The sequence below is a fragment of the Tyto alba genome, unplaced genomic scaffold, assembly GCF_018691265.1.
Source record: "Tyto alba isolate M040663 unplaced genomic scaffold, T.alba_DEE_v4.0 Super-Scaffold_48, whole genome shotgun sequence".
Classification (NCBI taxonomy): Eukaryota; Metazoa; Chordata; class Aves; order Strigiformes; family Tytonidae; genus Tyto; species Tyto alba.
Genome location: NW_024881324.1, coordinates 2,493,072 through 2,511,526, shown reverse-complemented (window position 1 = coordinate 2,511,526; position 18,455 = coordinate 2,493,072). Strand labels below are relative to the sequence as shown.

At 43.3% G+C, this 18,455-nt stretch overlaps 2 protein-coding genes and 1 long non-coding RNA gene across 8 annotated transcripts; 2 read left to right on the top strand and 1 right to left on the bottom strand.

The window, feature by feature from the left end:
* The first annotated feature begins 1,479 nt into the window (after positions 1-1,479).
* Positions 1,480-10,114, top strand: TXNL4A (thioredoxin like 4A). 3 transcript variants are annotated; one of them, XM_032998864.2, is made up of 4 exons: positions 1,480-1,572; positions 2,139-2,312; positions 9,152-9,255; positions 9,937-10,114. In XM_032998864.2, the coding sequence occupies exons 2-4, from the start codon at positions 2,160-2,162 to the stop codon at positions 10,106-10,108; spliced, it is 429 nt and encodes a 142-aa protein (XP_032854755.1). In that variant the 5' UTR covers positions 1,480-1,572; positions 2,139-2,159; the 3' UTR covers positions 10,109-10,114. The 3 variants fall into 3 exon arrangements, with proteins under 3 accessions (XP_032854755.1, XP_042662669.1, XP_032854756.1); XM_042806735.1 differs by lacking the exon at positions 1,480-1,572 and adding an exon at positions 1,602-1,781; XM_032998865.2 differs by lacking the exon at positions 1,480-1,572 and adding an exon at positions 3,431-3,508 and having other exon boundaries at positions 2,201-2,312.
* A 2,424-nt stretch (positions 10,115-12,538) lies between these two features.
* HSBP1L1 (heat shock factor binding protein 1 like 1) lies at positions 12,539-15,010 on the bottom strand. 2 transcript variants are annotated; one of them, XM_042806736.1, is made up of 4 exons: positions 14,942-15,010; positions 14,666-14,732; positions 13,625-13,724; positions 12,539-12,906 (listed from the first exon to the last, which is right to left on the bottom strand). In XM_042806736.1, exons 1-4 carry the CDS (start codon positions 14,984-14,986, stop codon positions 12,900-12,902), a joined length of 219 nt encoding a protein of 72 aa, XP_042662670.1. In that variant the 5' UTR covers positions 14,987-15,010; the 3' UTR covers positions 12,539-12,899. The 2 variants fall into 2 exon arrangements, with proteins under 2 accessions (XP_042662670.1, XP_032854748.2); XM_032998857.2 differs by having other exon boundaries at positions 13,630-13,724.
* Positions 14,919-16,295, top strand: LOC122154806. Of its 3 annotated transcripts, none has more exons than XR_006166881.1 (3): positions 14,919-15,031; positions 15,152-15,289; positions 15,420-16,295. It is a non-coding gene; the product is annotated as an uncharacterized LOC122154806 (long non-coding RNA). The 3 variants fall into 3 exon arrangements; XR_006166882.1 differs by having other exon boundaries at positions 15,152-15,885; positions 15,986-16,295; XR_006166880.1 differs by having other exon boundaries at positions 15,152-16,295.
* The last annotated feature ends 2,160 nt before the right edge of the window (positions 16,296-18,455 follow it).

The window sequence follows — 18,455 nt, the reverse complement described above, 5'->3', positions numbered from 1 at the left end:
CCAGCTGACCTTTACTTCTGTGCAAACTCAGCCCCGTGGTCACATAGATCTTGTCCTTCCAGGCTGGCCTGGTCTGGTTTTGGTGCTAATTTGCAGCTTCTTTATCTTTACATTTCTTTGCAGCTGCCACTACAAGGCCAAACCATCTGAAGTCAGATTATTTATGAGTTCCTCATCCTACAGTTATTCCAACTATTCCTCGAAAGATCAGCATGTGTTCTGCAGCACAATTGTTAAATGGTTAAAACATCTTAAATTGATCTTAATAATTCTATTCCACAGATAGCTATTTTCTAATAATCTGAGTTTGCAGGTATCACCTGCACTGAATTTTCTAGCAAGGAGATATGGCCAAATGAGGGCTTTGATAGTTTTCGGAGAGCTCTGGGATTCTGGGGCGAAGTAAATTGGTCCGTGTCGTGGTTTAACCCCAGAGCCCCCACATGGCTGCTTGCTCCCCCCTGGTGGGATGGGGGAGAGATTCGGGAGGGTGATGGTGAGAAAACTCGTGGGCTGACATATAGTGGAAAACATGCTTTTCTCCCCATCTGCTGCAAGCTAAACCTTTTAGATGAGCGTACAGTGAAGACTAACGTGCATGCTCTTCAGGAAGCAAAGAGGCAGAAGCTCAGCACCCCGCTCTGTTCTGCAGCCCTTAGTGCTCAAACATCTGGGTTTCCCTGCCCGTCCCTCCAAGCGAAACGTTTCACGCAGCGCAGGTGGACACGCGGCTGCGACCCGGCTGGTGGAAGCAGAGCTGCGTCCCACACAGCGCTCAGGCCACAGCTATGCTGGTACCTGTGAGCTGCCGTTATTAGAAAACAGGTGTCTGAGGAGTAGAGTTATTCAGATCAGTTTGAGCCATTTTAACCATTTAACAATTGTGCTGCAGAACACATGCTGTTCTTTCGAGGAATAGTTGGAATAACTGTAGGATGAGGAACTCATAAATAATCTGACTTCAGACGGTTTGGCCTTGTAGTGGCAGCTGCAAAGAAATGTAAAGATAAAGAAGCTGCAAATTAGCACCAAAACCAGACCAGGCCAGCCTGGAAGGACGAGATCTATGTGACCACGGGACTGAGTTTGTGCAGAAGTAAAGGTCAGCTGGCGGACACAGTGAGGAAGACTATGAGCCTTCATCTGAAAACCCCCGACGACCACCTGAAGCCTCCAACAGCCATGTGCGAGAGACATTAATGTATGCGAATGAGTTCCTGGAAGAGTAATGAATAGGGTAAAAATATGATAAAAATGCAATTAATAGGTATGATTAAGGTAGTATCAATGCTTGTTTATTTTGTTTCCAGACCCACCCATGAGGAGGTGCTCTCCCCTCTGCGTCCGGCTACTACTTCCCACCCCCTCCTCCGCTTGGTACGGGCCAAGCTGTTCTTCCTCTCCTCCCACCGCCGCCGCCTTCATACTTGGTACGGCCCGAGCGGCCGCCCCCTCCACCCCCCCGGAAGTCCCGCCCCCTCCGCCGGGCGCGCGGGCGTGTTTCGTCACTTCCGCTGCTGCTTCCGCCGCGGCTCTGTCGCACCGTGTCTCCGGGAGAAGGCGGCCCGCGGGGTGCGGGGGGGCTCGGCTCGGCTCGGCCCGGCTCGGCTCGGCTCGGCTCGGCTCGGCCCGGCCCGGCCCGGCCCGGTCCGGTCCTGGCGCTCCGCAAGGGCCCGGCGGGTTGGCGGCATCGCTGCGCCACGGGAGGCTGCGGCCGCTAAGCGCTGGGCTGGGCTGGGCTGGGCCGAGCCGGGCCTGGCCTGTGTGGGAGGGTGTCCCCTGTGAGAGCGGGGGGGGGTTGGGGGTGGTGGTGGGTGTTTGGGGGGCTGTCCCATGTGGGGGGTTTGTGTGTGTGCGTGGGGGGATATCCTGTGTGGGGGTGCCCTCAGTGGGGTGTCGAAGGTGCCTGCCGTCGCGGGGGGGGAGTATCCCCCCCTTGGGTGTGCGTGGGGGTACCCGCCGTGGAGTGGGGACAGAGGGGGGAGGGGGAGGTGTGCCCGCCGTGGGGTGTGTGTGAGGGGGTGCCTAGTGTGTGTGGGGGGCTGTCCCCCGTGGGGCCTGTGTTGGGGGGGGCTCCGGCGCCGTGCGAAGGCGGGGCCGGGCTGTCAGCTCCCGCGTGGTCGCTGTCTGTCCCACAGGTCCCCCCCACGCCTGCCAGGATGTCGTACATGTTGCCGCACTTGCACAATGGCTGGCAGGTGGACCAGGCCATCCTCTCGGAGGAGGACCGAGTCGTGGTCATCCGCTTCGGGCACGACTGGGACCCCACCTGCATGAAAATGGATGAAGTCTTATACAGCATCGCAGAGAAGGTAAAGCAGAGCTGTCATGCCAGGCGCTCAGGGCCCCAAAGGGTTTGAGGCGGGTTATAACTTGGTTTCTGGAGAGGGATTCCAGCTGGAGGAGGCAGGGAGGAAGCTGTTTGGTTTGCTTTCGTGAGTCTCCTAAAGTCACTGGCTACCTTGGTGTTTGTGGTATTTCACGGGGTGAAAAGAGCGTTGCAAGTTCTGAAATCAAAATCCCTGCCTGTTAATAATCCATCATCTAACAAACGCCAGCACTTGAGCAGAAACGAGCGCTTGGGAGTAGGACTGCTGCGGCCGTAGGGAATGCAGCACTCGCTCTACAATAAGAATGTATAGTAGCTTCAGATTTCCATTTGAATAACTTGAGAAGTTACCTTCATTTTGGCTCTTGAAAGTGGTGAAATCCTAAAATGTACAGGACGGTGTTGATTAATCTTATCAATGATATTATTCACAGAGGCAGGTGGCGTTCCGTTGAGTTGCATGGGCTAAATTAAATTTTAGGAGCCAAACTCTGAAGCTGTTTTCAGATGGAAACTGAATGCCTGCTGGCAGCTGGTCACTCACTTAAGAAAGATAGGTGTTGAAGAAGAATTAGACTGTTAAATTATAGCTGATTGTGTACATTACCTTTTCATGTGTTTGGTAAAGGTTTTGTATAGTGATAGATACACAAAGTTGATACCTTTTCTTTAACTGAACCATGTAGAAATGAAGCATAAAGATCTGAACCAGAAACAGTAACTTGGGTCGGAAAAGGAGTCAGCTATCTTCACGTAAAATTGCGTGCATACTGCGTAACTTGGTACCAAGTTCTTTTCATGGTGTACTCCTTTCTCTTAATGTTATTTTTTAAATGCATTAACTTCTGTCTCAAAAATCCCTGTGATGAAATTTGGCTACCTATAGGCAAGTGTTAAGCCATAATAGAATACAGTAAGGAGTTGTGGCACGGGTTGATGTAGTTGCTTGTGTTTAACCTGGTGGGAGTGTCTTATGCTTAGATACTGCTAGTATGGACTTCTGGCAGGATGGTTGGCAATTTGGCAGACTAACTGGCACTTCGGGGTGATTGGGGGAAGAAAGAACAATGTAACTTCTTATTTAAAAATCTCCCTCTGCAGAAATGGCAAATTAAAGGGGGAGATCCTTCCTCATCCTCTTGCTTACAAGCCATGTTTGGATCTCTGCTGTTTTAAAGAGTGAGTAAAAGTTCCAATTGTACAGGTGTTTATACTAGAGAATAATACCGAATGTTAACATGCTATAATTGCATGCTACATTTGAAGAAAATGTAGCCATATTTTACATCTGTTACGGTGGTGCAATATTCTTGTAGTCTGCAGCGTATTTTTGGGTAGAAGTAATATTTATCTGTACTTTTTTAGTTTTCTCTCTTCAGTAGGAAAACATGATTTTTTTTCAGTTTGAATCCTTTTGGGGGAAAAGAAACTAGACCACTATATGAAAATACAAAGCAGCTTATTTTCACTGAAATGTACTCCACTTACTGTTCCCCCTACAATGTTAGATAAAAAAGAAGCAATGTTTCACTGAGTTTCAAAACAAATGATAATTGTAAGATGTTCAATTGTTTGCTTTGTCAGGGTTTCAACCAAACATCTAAGAACTGAGTTCCATAAAATTCCTCAGGAACACCTTATTTAAAAATACACATTTTTTAAAAGGAAGCTCAGTTATTTAAAAAATGTCCCCTGAATTACAGGGCTTTGGATGCTTTTTTACCTCTTTTTTAAGAAATAGTTTAAAACCATGATTTGTCTACTGAATACTGAAAATCAGATAACTTCTTGTGAAACCAGGTCACTTTAATCAATAGGTTATATTGGGTCAACGTGGGTTTAGGGAGGATTGTTCAAATGTTTTGCGTTTATTTAACTAGTCAAAAGTGCTGAATAGCTGTGGCTTTTGCTCAGACATTAGTTGTGCTTCTGCCTTTCTGTTAAGGTTACGTGAAAAGTGAGAGAGAAGGAGCTGGGTGGCAGAAAGAGGGAGCTATAAAAACACGTATTGGTATTATAGTTACTGGTGTTTGTAATTAAAGTTGAGCAAAGCTAATCCATTTACTCATGTCTGTAGTTTTCAAAATTATCAGCTGTAAGCATTGCTCTCTTTCTCTTTTCCCCCTAGAAATTTATTGCTTAAACTTACAGGATAATTAACAAGAAAAACATCTAAATAAATATTGACAGTACAGACTGTCAAGTTTATACTTACTGTGTTTGCAGCCTCTTTCAGTTCAGTAATGGAAGTCTGCTAGCCGCCATCAACTTAAATGATTTGTCGCAAAAGCTCATCTCAGTTCCTGTCTTTTTTTTTTTCCTGTGATCTCCTGGTCCATAAAGCCATCTAAATATAAAAAACATTGTCTAGAAACTGGTTAGGAAGATGATAAGATGGAATCTGAGATACTTTCTCACTTATTTGCTGTATTCACTTTGGGCCATAAGGTAACGTACGGCTGTGAGACTTGCTTCTTAAAGGGAGCTGAAATCTTAACAAAACAGAGTATTGCTTTACCTATAACAGAAATTCAAAGAAACTTCATGGTTGTTGCCATTTTTCCTAGTCATTGATTATATTGCTGTGGCAATTTCATGCTGTAGGCATGCATTAATTCTTTTTGAAATGACACTGTTAATGAAGAAAGTCAGGAGGGAGAACTTTGGAGGACAAATGAGATTTATTTCATCTGGCATATGATTTTTCCTACATCTGTGTTTCCTGTTTACTAGTTAAGTGTGTGGTCTCGATCAAGATAGGATACAGAATCTGTATCTGATGTCAAGGGTCCTATAGATTCCTCTGCTTTATAGTCTTGAGCTGTTCTGTTTAAAGATTTAATGTAGTCCACCCAAGCAGATACAGTTCTGTGCAGTATAGCCTGTAACTGTGGCTAGGCAATAATGTACTTTGGGGTTTTGTGTTGAGTAATGTAGACTAATCTGTGAAGCTACAGTAATTAAGAAAAAACAAACAAACAAAACAACCAAAAAACAGCCAAAATTGAAGCCCAACCCTTGAAAGTAAGTCTGATAAAATTCTGAATCCATGCTGCTGTTTGACTTTTAGCTTCCTACTCCATCCTGTCCCCATGGACAGCAGCTATGATGGCCTGGTAAGACAGAAAAAGTTTTGAATTGGAAGGTGGATAAAGGAAGTCAGAGTGTCAGAAATAAATATATTCAAAAGTTAATATCTGTCTTGGTTTTCTGCTGAACATGTTTTTACCTTCGAGTGTTGAGTAAGTGTGGAGCTGTCCAAAAAAAGGAGGTCTATCACTAGGGGGTTTGGGTTTTTTTTTGTTTGTTTTGTTTTTCAGAATGCAGCTTACTGCAACAAATCTACTGTATTTTAGTGTATGTTATGAGGTTAAGTACTTTCGGAGTCAACTTGTGTTATTACCTGTTCAACTTTTAATATACAACTATGCTGCTAGTTTTTTTGCATATCGCCTGGACAGTACAGTTTCGGTTTACACTAACAACCTCAGTGTGGTCTCAATTTTTACAACTGCAACTGCTTTTATTTAATGTGGTCTGCTTGCTCAGAGTTGTAATTAACTCTTGTTCTGAGGTCTCCATACTATATCCCCAGTCAGAAAAAGAACTTCTTAGCAACCACTGCCTTGAAACGACAGCGAAGCTTGTTTTCTGTAGGAATGTAGTTCTTGCTCTGTACCCGTTGGCTGGGGAATGGATTCATGCCCCAATGGATGGGGAGAGGTTAAGCTTTGGTTTGTCTCCACAAACTTACTAGCTCGAGTATAGATCAACTCCTGCGTCCATAGCAGCCTGAATCCAGAAATCCTTCCGATGCTTTTCCTTAAAACAAAGCCTAAGCTGAAGCCTCGTGACTGCGAGCTGGCTGTGTGTGAAGCTGGCTCAGGTGCTGCTCTGTGCTGCTGTAGCTTGGCTCCAGTATTGCGTGAGACCGGGAAGTGCTGCTTCGGGCTCTGAAACTGGTCAGCACTGTGCAGGGAGGCAACTGAATAGTTCTGCAGGGCTGGTCTTGTGTTGCCATAAAACGCCTCTTGGTGACGAGCCTGCCCAGCCTGGCACGGCCACTAAATGGTACATACTATGGCCACTGCAGTGTTTCTGCATCGCCCTTGCCATATTTAGCCTCTTCCCTGCGTTTCCCTCTCGTTCGTTCGTTCTTAGGCGTGAATCCCAGTCCTGCTGCCACGCAGATGGGAGCGGAGCGTGGCACGGCCCATGGCACGGCCCACGGCACGGCCAGCCTTGGCAGCCACTGCCCAGCCTCAATAAAACACAGCCTTGTTTAGCACACTGGCAAGCTACGTGGTTTCGGAGTGGTAATCCTGTCAGATTTGAAATTAAGAAAGCAAGGGGGAAAGAACAGAGCCACTTCTGAAGTTCTGAATTCAAATCTGAGAGTCTGTATCTAGCTTTGAGGTCTGCTTTAGACTTCATACAAGCTTTTGAGCAGGTGACTGTTCTGTTTCACTTCTATACAAGTAGGTAGGAAAGAAGGCAGATTCTGTTCGTGTCTGAGATACTTAGGTTACAGTGATAACTTACATATATGCTGTGCAAAGATGATATGGATGATCCCATCCTTTTGAGTAAGATTTACGTAATAACTTAAGACTCGAATAGTCTGGTTCTCTTTTCTGAAATCTTAGGCCGCTGATGTTCATTGCTAGTGACAAGCATTCCTGGTTTTGCAACAGCTCAACTAAATTAAACATAGATAATGTCAAACTAACTTCACAAGTTTTGTTATTCCAGTACTAAGTGGAGTACTCGGTTCTTGGAAGTAAAATTTTGGTTTAACAGTGCTTTTGTAGTGATCTTCTGGTGGCATATATAATGTCCTCACACTAATCTTTTAGTGAACAAAGCGGGTCCCGAGAATGTTGTGTTAATGCTTGCTTTAACTTCAAAATATTTTCTAATTTCCAAATTAAATAATTGTTCAAAGATTGTTTAGTTTGCTGGAATTGCTGAATGTGTTGGAGAAATTTCCCCACAGCTGTGCTACTGATATTAAAAATGCCAGCAGAATGGAAGAGGAAGTGATAGGAGAAAATGAAAATGGCTCTTCAGGTTTTGTTATGGTTTTTTTTTAAGAAAAAACAAACCAACCAAACAAACAAAACCACCACCAAACCCACAAAAACTCCAAACACACACAACTGTCTTTTGCCTCCTAAGGCTAACCAGGGAGTAGTGTCAGTCACTTCTCAGCTAAATTGTTGACTCTGAATATCCCATGAGGTTTCTTAGAAATCTTTCATATAAAATTAAAATGGGCGTGAACGATCACTGCAGGGGGTGTTAGGGTTTGATATTATGACCAGTTTGGGTTTTCAAGGCTTTACATTTTGCCTGTTTTGGAACATGGCTTAAATGGGATGTTTTCATTAGATAATTGACAGGGTCTAGGATTATAACCTGCTCCATAAAAGCACAGTAAAAAACTATTTAAATGCTGTTTCACTCCAGAAGCGATTTTACTTTCTTCAATACTAATACTTACTTACATCTCTGAAGTGCAATTATTTTCTATAACTTAGAAACTGTCTTGAAGCAGAAGTCCATCAGCATTTATTTACTGTCCTTCTGTTTTTTTGTAAACAAACATCTCCATACTTTCTCAATTCAAGTGCCTGCTAGGATGCTAGTACGGTAATTTTTCTGATACAGTCTAATCCTGCTTTGTGGACTAAAATAAAACATCTTTTTAAAAGCAGAAATTACACTCATCATAGCATTTCCACAGGTTTGACAGCAAAATTAACAAGTGGGAAGTACTGTGACAACCAGTAAGTTTGTCATAAATTTTAGGTCAGATGTGTTACCTCGGGCCGGTAATTTTGCATAGTGAAACGGGAAGGACTGAAATTGTTTTTGTATGTAAGGATGGTGTGGCAAGGTTGTGTGTTTATGGTATAATGCATGAGTACAGTTACAGTTAAAGGTTTGTGTAATTGAGGCACCTACTGGCTTGTATTTTAATGTGTGTGTGTGCCTTAATTTCTCCTATGCATGTATGAGCTAAGTTTAGAAACAAAAACATCCCTTAATTCCACTCAAGGTCAGATATACTACATCTCAGAAACAAAAATGCTACATGGTTTTCTTTCAGGAATGAAGACATTAGTTATGACATTGAAGGGGAGGGATTCTTGTGCATTTAACTCAGAAACTCTGCAAAAGAAAAGCCTATTTTACCAGAATTGCCCAGGGAATAGCTCCTCATCAAGGTCTTTTTTTTTTTTTTTTTTATTATCAACTGAGTTTTTAAGCTTCTGTTTTAGCTTTACACCTATCAAAAACAGCTGTCAGTTTTTATTATTAAATTATCAGGTTTATTTTCATTTAATGAGCCTTGTTAAACAAATTAGGTAGTTTAGAGAGGAAAAAATGCTTGGAAGCAGGCACCAGGGCGTTTTAGATTGTTAATTTTCTGAAGTCTGTAAGCAGCTGACAACAGAGGCAAAATATGTCAGCTTGGCTTGCACAAAGCAGTTACTCTGAGTGTTTAGAGCTGTGCATGTCACCGTGAGGTCTCTGTTGTATAGAAAGGGTATTTGTTCCTCTGGATGTTGATTTAGCAGCGTAGCTTTCCAGTTGATACTGGGTGTGAAGTGAGCATCTTGGCTATATTTAAAAATATCTTCCATGTTAACTGATGGTTGTGGTTAAAAATTAATGTCAATATAGTTTACTGTGATTTTATGACTATTTCGGATAATGTTGCAATAATAAAGGCTTATGTCTTTTAAGCAGTAATACAAATAATCAAAAGTTTGGTAATATGTGTTGCTTTTCTATTTCCTGTTTTCTTCTCTTTAGGTAAAAAACTTTGCTGTTATTTATCTTGTGGATATCACTGAAGTACCAGACTTCAACAAGATGTATGAGTTGTACGATCCCTGTACCGTCATGTTTTTCTTCAGGTACATGATGGTTCTAGAATGTAACTCAGTTAAATTTTTTATGTGTCAAATACAGTGTCTCAGATCATTTCTAAATGCCTATCAGCATCTTGATGCTCGTATTTTCGTTGCTCTGAGTAAACTGATTAAATAGGAAAACGGCTTGTTTTCCAGTTAGCCTAGTAACGGGGTTTTGATGATAGGGTACAAATTAGTGAAAACTGTTTCTGTTATCCATTGGTTTTAGTTTTAACTCTGATTTTTCCCTGTGTAGAATACTGCAGTGTAACACAGCAGTCGAGCCTGTCAAACTTGCTTTAAAGATAGACCCGAAGTATTAAGGCTTCTTGGAGCTAAGGCATCTACATTGATGAGATAAAATACACTGCTGATAAGCGTGAAACTCTCTCAGGTGTTAGACAGCAGTGGGAAACAAATATAAACCACGAGGAATACGCTGAAGGGTGGTTGCACTGAATAACGATCTCAGGGGCATGTTTGCAGGCTTTGTTCTAGCTTTAGAAATAGGCAGTAAAATGTCAGCTTGAGTGACACGAGTGGACACACTTTCTTTGAGACTCACTTTGCAAGCCTGTTGATCTTGTGGGGGATATAAAGGTTTGTTTGTGCAATATTATACCATGTTAACTTGTCTTTTTTTTTTTGTTTGTTTTTGTTTTTTTTTTTTCTCTGCCTTTAAAGGAACAAACACATCATGATTGATTTAGGTACAGGTAATAACAACAAGATCAACTGGGCAATGGAAGATAAGCAAGAGATGATTGACATTATAGAAACTGTTTACAGAGGAGCCCGCAAAGGTCGAGGTTTGGTGGTATCACCAAAAGATTATTCTACTAAATACAGATACTGACATCTCTTTGGAGCTGCCTTTTTTTTTAACCTTATATCCACTTAAATTTATTCTTGCGTACGTGTGTACATATATATATTAAAAGAAAAAAACCTACAAATCCTTCAACTTTGAGCATATCTTGAATTATTTAAAAGGTTTGAAGTCCATTTGGAAAAGTAGAAGACATGGAGCCTGGAACTGTCTGACTGCAGTAATACTGTAGCTGAATTTTTGGTTATGTCTTTTTTTAAAGACTTTACTCTGTGCTGTCCTTATGGTATAATGTATTTTTGTACACAAAAAGCCTGTTTGCAGGAAAACATTTTAACTGGTTTTGTTTGCTTTTGTTATACAAATATCTGGGAAAACTATACCATAGCTTTTTAAAAAGAGTACAGTGAGTTCCACGTGAATTTTCTTTAGCTAATTAAATATAAGAATAAACCCAAATGTGATTGGATGCAAAGTCATAATGTTGAAGATGAAGGCTTATTACTTCTGTCAGGATTTCCTTGCATAGCATCTTGGTCTCCTGTGCTCACTAAAAACAGGAGAAAATCACTAAGGTGCATTTATTAATACATAGCAAAACTCAGAGAATTAATATTTAGCAAAACTCAGAGAAAAAACATCTTCTGTGACTTTGTGCACACCTCCCCCCCCATCAGTTTAATTGACTTGTGGTGACAACTTTTTCATGGTGATCAGCAGTCAGTTTGAAATACTTGGTAGCTTCTGCAGAACCAAAGGGTACTTGGAGTTCTGGAGATGGCTGCACAGTCAGCAGCTGAAGAAAGGATGAGCTGTGCTTTCTCTCATTTGACCTCCAGTTTGTCTAGTGCTGTACTAAAATGCATGTATACTCACGAGACTGGGGTTGGATTCCACTGTGGCATGGCTTTCGAAGTTTCCGTTTGCATTTCTGACCACTTTTGTAGTAATGGAGCCAGTGTTGTGGGGAGTTGTTTTGGCGTGGTGTTTTTCTTGGTTTTGTGGGGGTTTGTTTTGTTTTCTCTCTTTTAAGTGATACATGCATATTTACAGGATTAAGAAAAAACAAGCCAGACTGCAGAAAGAAGCTACCTGTACTTACGGTCAAGTTTGTCACAAGACAGAGTAGAATAGGCTTTTTTACTGTCTAATGTGTGTTTTAGAGGATTTAAAATGAGGCAAGAAAGTAAGACACAGGGTCCCAGTTTCTGCTTAAATTAATCTGGTTTACGGTGGTTATTAATTACGGAATCATTGTTGTTGGAAGGGACCACCAACCTCCCAGTCAAAGTGGATCCCGCTTGCTCAGGTTGCCCAGGTCCGTGTTCAGTGTTGAATATTTCTCCAGTCGGTGATTCCTCAGCCTTTCTGCTGTTTGAGCACCTTAATAGTTGAAAAAAAGTATTCCTTGCATCTAGCTGGAATTTTGCTGCTGTCTGTTAACTTCTGTGGTGTAAAATACCACCACCACCAGTCTGTCTGTTCTCCGTGCCCTACCCTGGGGCTGTTGCTGTCAGCAAGAAGCTGGTCTTAAAAGCTGAGCTAACAGAATTCTGTAAAACCCTCATCTGCTTTCTCCTCCACGCTGTCTTGGTGGCTCTCTCTTTTAACTCCCTCCTTGCATACATTTCTTGAGCTGGGGAGCCAGGGCACCCTGCTGACATGGCCTCCAGACCCCGCTCCTTCCCTGCTGGCCCAGCGGGGAGGCTTGGCTCTTGCCTTCCAACTTCACGAGGTTCTTGTTGGCCCGTTTCTCCAGCCTGTCCTCCAGCACATCAACCTCTTCCCCTGCTCTGGCACTGCACGGAGTAAAGCATTGACTAGAATGATTTCTTGCTATTAATGAGGACTGCAATAGATGCCAAGTTTTAAAAAGCATATTGATCCTTCATTAGCTGAGGTATTCTGTGTACCTGGCAATGCTTCAATTTCTGCATTTGTGAGGTTCCTGTTAAGATTCAAACAAAAACTCTTCTGCAAAAACTGCCACAGTTTTGGTGTACAAGAACCTTAAAGCCAGTGCAGATGTCCCGTTTTCTTTGACCACCCTGGCTTGTTTGAAACATGTTTGGTAACTACAATTCCTTATCTATCTCCAAGTGTTTAAAATAGACTTTCATCAAAACGGCCAATTTAAAGAACTGAAATTGGCATGGTACACATACCCAGCTGATGTTACCTGTGCAGGTGTGCACAGCTTTGGGCGGGCTTGTGAAAAGAGTAACAACTGAAGGGCTGTAATCTGTGCAACTACTGCCCTTTCAGTGCGGAACAGTTTCTGTTCATTGGACCTGTGAAGCTCTGCAAAGGCACCCTTGTGGTAACACCAAGTAAGGTGCATTTTTTAATGTAAAACATTTAAAGAAGCTTCAAAATGGCATTTGCAAGTGGAAAAGTTTTGATGTAGAAGGATCTTGTTATTCTGAGAACATTTACGATAAAAAGGCAACAAAGAAATAAGATGGAAATTTTAATATTATTAAAATAAGTGAAATATATTTGCATACATTGATGAAGCTTATGACTGGATACGTTCACTATATAGGATATAGTTTTCCATCCAAAATTGGGCTTTTGCCTTCCCTGAAACTACTAGGTCTTTTCCCCATTACAGGAAATACAGCATCCCATTTAGATGAATAAACCCAGCTTTCTGCTTTTTTCCTGGGGCAATAAAGAAACAAAAAATACTGTATCGTGACACGATGCAAGTACATTTGTTTTTACTGATGTTTTTTGTGGCTAGTGGCGCTGGTTGTAAACTCTCAGATTCAGTGTGGTGCTGTTCTCCCTTTATCTTTCTTGATCGCATCCTCATTTAAGTGCTGCAAAGAAACAGTGAATTAAGTAGATTAGTGGTTTAATTATTCATTAATGTGATTCAGCACAGAAACAGGAAGATCTCTGGACAGTTAAATACATCTTCCTGGGTTGTCTTTCTATATTTCTGAAAATTATTTCATAGCTTATCACGAAAAAGGCTTTGACAGTAATACTGGAAGTTATCCTTGCTCCTTCCATCCCCCCCTCCTGCTGCTGCCCGAACAAACGGCTGCTGCGTCCAGGGGGAATGTGTTGAAGAGGTGTGCTCGGAAACACCCTGGGAATTTGAAGGAGGTTTAAAAGATGTACATAAATTTATACCAGTGAGAATCCTCAGTCAGCTAGGTTAGCATACTTGAGGGACAGGAATGGTGGGCAGGAGAGCTTTAAGCCACACACAATTTATTACAAACATACAGCCTCAATTTACATATTTGGGACTAGTTTGCCCTACCCCTTGTATATGGCTCTTGCCTGGAACAGATTCAGCAAGCTACAGGGTTTTTTGGAAAAAGTGGTGGTATTTGGCTCTTGGCAAAAAGAAATCAGAGGTAATTTTAAGTTTTTGTTTTTGTTTTTTTTTTTTTTTTAATTTCAGTATACTTTAAAATCCAAGTAAACGCAGGTATGATAAAAATGTAAGCAATATTTTTATGCTAGGTGCTGCCCATAGTTCAAAACTAAGTGGAAACATATAAAACACAGTAAAACTTAAGTTACTTTACTCTCAACTCTTCGTTGGTGTTTCCTATCCCAGCCTCTGTCATCAGGTCAGCAACATGCTTCTCAAGGTCATCAATGCGCTCGCCCATTTCTTCCAGTAAAACGTTAAAGATAACTTCTCAATAAGAATTCTAGAATTTTACAGTTTTCTTCTGTAAGAAGAACAAGCAGCTTTCTTCCAGATGTCTCAGCCTCTTACTTGTTCATGTTTAATGCAAGATGAAGCATGCACAGGGTCATACAAAACAATCCCGCTTCTTCTTGCAACAGGTAAGCATTTAAGTTCTTAATATTTTCAAATGCCTTCCCGTATGCCCACGAGTGAATGGGAACGTTTTCTGTGTAAGAGATTGTTTTCTTTCTGAGGAACTATTTTAGGTGACACCATACAGTCAACCTACACAATCAATGTATGCGCTGCTAAGACATTATTATTCTTGTACACTAAAGCAGCCACTTCCTGAAAGGCGGATGAGTTTTGGAAAAAATGGAAAATATGATAAATTAATAGTTCTAGAAAATGGAAGTAGTTTCTGTAAATACCTCTAATGAGAAAGCTCAGAGCCCTGTCAGGTCTCAAATTCTCTGAGGGCTCACCTTCCCATGCCCGGGCAGCCGACGGCTGTTTTGTACCAACAACACGCAGCGATACGCTGATGTTAAGTGGCATTTTTGAAGACAATTGCTTTTTTTAAGGTACCTTCGAAATCTTTACACGTAATTTGATTCCTTATTTCACTCAAGAGCAAGAATTACTGCACCGAGACTAGCCCACTGGGAGTTGATACTACTTCCAGTAAAACCTTTTTTAGGATTTTCTTCTTAGTCTGAGGGGAAAAAATAAGCGGGCTCAGGGGGCAATTCAGCTGGTTTTACCTCAGAGGTGTCGAGCACCGTCAATCGCTGGATGAACTAATCGAGAAAAAGCGCATTTTAGAAGCAAAGCCCCTCCATCCCCGCCCCACCAACCCCTCTCCCACGGGGCAACCGCAGCCGTGGGGGCACGAAGCCTCGGTCCCGCGGAGCCCAAGAGGATATTTCTCAGCGTTATCTTTTCACTCAGAGCTTGAAAATTCTCCTGCAGCTGACACAGCAGATTTTCCGCCTGAGGGGGGGGGGGAAAGAAATAAAGAGAAAGCCGGTAGCCGCGGGCGGCGGCCCAGCGAGCCGCGGGCCCGCGTTCTCCCGCGCCGGCCTCCCGCCCTCCGCGGCCCGGCCGCGGGCGGGACCGGCAACGCAGAATCTGCCCCCCCCCCCCCCCCCCCCCTTTTCCCGTCGCCACGGCCGGGCCCCGCTCCCCGCCGCCGGGCTCACCAGCTGCCAGAGGTCCCCGGCGCCCGGCGGGGCGGCCGCCGCCATCGGCTCCGGCCCCGAACCGCCGCCCGGCCGCGGCGGGGCGGGCAGGTGAGGGCCCCGCCCGGGGGGCCGGGGCGGGCGGAAGGCGGGGGCGGGCAGCCGGGGGGGGGGCATCAGCTACCGTTTAGCGGTGGTGGGGCTTTATTTTTTTTTTTTTTTTTTTCCCAGACAAATCGTAATTCCGCCAGGCAGCAACTAAATCGGGATGCTGAAGTTCACTCTTCAGAGGCCGCAGGATTTCTTAGGGCAGAAGTGATGAATTAAATGATGACAAATGCTTGTTGACAGACAAGGCCCGAGTTTTGGGTTTGTAGTTTGTTTTTTTGTTGTGTTTTCTTTTTGTTTGTTTGTGTTTGTTTGTTTGTTTTTTGTTTTGTTTTGTTTTGTTTTTCTTTTAAGGCTTATTTCCTCTTTCCCATATAATTTTGTAATACAGAGTGGTAAAGCCACGGTGCTTGTTGAAGTCCCTTGTACCAGGACATCTAAAGAGAGGAGTGAAGGCATCAGCAAGGATTGAGCAGCGCCTTTTGCAGTCATGTAGCTCACCCCTGCGGTTTTCAGCTGTCCTGGTTTCGGCTGGGATAGAGCTGATTTTCTGCCTTAGCTAGAAAAGTGCTGTGTTTGCATTCAGTGTGGGATTTGGTAGGAGAGGAATGTTGATAATACACTGATGTTTTTAGCTGTTGCTAAGAAATCCAGGACTTTTCAACTCCCCCTGTCCTGCCTGTGCACAGGTGCTATAAGGGAGCACAGCACCAGACCCAAACAGGCCAAGGGAATATTCCGTATCATCAGATGTCCTGCTCAGAGTATAGATGAAGACTGGCCAGGAAGCCGGGGCTCGCTTTCTATTCCGGGATTTCGGTTTCAGGATCTTCCCTCCAGTGGGGACACAAGGGAAGGTTGGTGAGGAGGACTGTAAACGCGCTCAGGTCACTTGCAGCTGGGGTGTCAAAAAATCTGTGTCGTACTAATTGCTGTTTAGCTTTGTGTGCTTGACAGGTAGAATGTCTGCGTTTAGGTAACACCGGTCTGTGAGAGACTCGGGGACACTTTATCAAACATCCTTGAGATTCTGGCCCTGCTGTGGGAAAGATCAGAGCGCAGTAGAGAACTACCCCTGTGAAAATCCCTGATAAAAACAGGTGAAAGCAGCCAGTTTGAGACCTTTTCTTTCTTCTCCTCTTCCTGGCTTAGCAAGGACCGAGCTCCGCGGTGCCAACATCCCCGCTTGCGTGCCTCTGCCCGGGTGCTGCTGTGGAAATCCCCTGGGTCGTGAGGTAACACCAATAAATTTCCTCTTTGCATTTCATCCGTGGTTTTGTGGTTGTTCCTGTGTCCTGCCAGTGCCAGCTCACATGCCTCCTCCTCGGGGATCGCTGGCCGGGAACGGGCTGGGCAGTGGTGAGCAATAGCATTGTGCACCACTCATCGTCTATTCCATTATTGCTATTATTTTATTTGAATTATTAAATGCTTTTTATCTCCACCTATGAGTTGCCTTACCCCTCCAGCCCTGGAGCAGGGGGTAGGGGGAGCAAGTGGCTGCGTGGTGTCTGGCTGCTGGCCGGGTTCAAACCACGACAACTGCATAAAAAGCTCCTGGTGCACCTATTGCAGAGGTGCCCTGTTGTATATGCAGATGTCCTGGGTGCTGTAACTGTAGCCCGATGTAAATGAAGAGGTTTTAAATTTACTGCCTTTATGGCTAGGAGAATATCACTGCTGGGCAACAGCTTTCCTTAGTTTGTTACTTTATAGGTATGTCAAACGTAACAGGGCCTTCATCCACAAAGTTTCTCTCCTGAGTTAGTAGTGACCTCAAATGCTGGAAAGATTATCTCCTGTAAGCCTACCACTTAGAATCTTTTTTAATAAACTTGTTTTCCTTCTTAACTTTCCCTGCCTCAGTTGGGAAGGAGTGTTAATCTCTGTGGTGGGATTCTGGCATCAAAGAAAACCTCCGCATTGCTGCCTGCTTCCCAGAATCGTGGCTTCTCCTCTGTGCATCCCTATCTTCCCACTCTTGCAGATGCTCCTCCCTGCCTCTCTTGTAGAACGAAAAATCAAGCAGGTTTTGCAGAGCTTGAGTGTTCTAGCAGTGTTACTGCTCTAGAAAGTTTCTAGATAAAACAATTTGAACACTAATAGGCATATTGATATGCTTTGCATTTGTTGGTAGCCACTAGCTGCAACCACAGAGCTTTTTTGTTCCATTGCATAAATAATAAGAAGCAACTGTTGCTTCTCACCTGTTTATTCATTGCTAAATGAATTCCTTTCCCTTAGGGTTAGATAGTAGAGCTGTAGTATTTTTGCATTTTAACTTCTGTTAACAGCCGTAGTCCTCCTGGTTTTCCCTCCTGCTGGAACAGCTACATAAGCTTCCCTCTTAGGCAGCAGTATTTTCCCTGGAGGCAGTGGAAGTGGCTCTGCTTGTGTCCAGATGCCTGGAGCAAAGTCACAGAGCGCTATTTGCAGTGAAGAGCTTGCAGGGGTGAAGTCACAGATGGAAATGTGGAAGAGCAATCATTATCCAGCCAACAGGTTTGCAAGAACTGCACTAAATCTTTGTAGTGCTGCATTTTAGCAGTGGCTAGAGTTCCACTGAAACCAAGCATGACTTGGTAAAGGCTTTTTGGAAATATCTCCTCTTGTTTGTGAGGCGGGTCAGAACAAAAACGTGGTATCCAGCCAGCATAGCAATGGAGGAAGGGCAATTAAAAGTGTGAAGGAGACTGAAGGAAATGTTTCACCATGGATTTCCCCCTCCAGAGGTCTGGTTCTTTTACCTTGTGACCTCCACAGCTAATTTGAATGGCCCTTCTGCTTCAAATCTTGAGCTGGATTAGGCCAATAGTTCAAAGCTGCTTTTATAGAATAAAAACGGAAGTGTCTGTAAAGCCAAAAATGGTAGTGGAAAAGTTCCAAAGTTCAGAAGAACGAAGAATAGAAGAGACAAACAGCAAGACCATAAAGATTTTGCTTAACACTGAATTTATTTAAAATAGAACTGGCGCTCTCAGCTTTGCCCTGCTGGTTGCTGGTTTCAAAAGCAGAGGTTTAGCCAAGAACTACTTAACAACCAGAGCTACCAGCGCTTGTAAGAGTATTTACTGCAATAAGTGAAGAATGCTTCATTTACTAGAAGGGTACCAAGAAGTTTGTGTTGGCAGTGAATACAAAAACAGGTCTTGAGGGGGTTAGAGAGAGGAATGAAAGAGAAGATTTGACAATATAAATTCATTTTCCATGCCAAAATATGCTCTGTGCTACTTTCTTTCAGTAAAACGCTTAGACTTCAGACACTCTCAGTTTAAATATGTTCTCTTGGTATGAAGCACATGAAGTAAAAATAAAAAATAGGGTGACCTAGAGGCTTGGGAGCCATCTGCTTCTATCCTATTTCAGAATTTCAGACCTGTGCTGTGAACTCTTCACATTGTGCTTTTATGCTGAAATGGCATCCAAA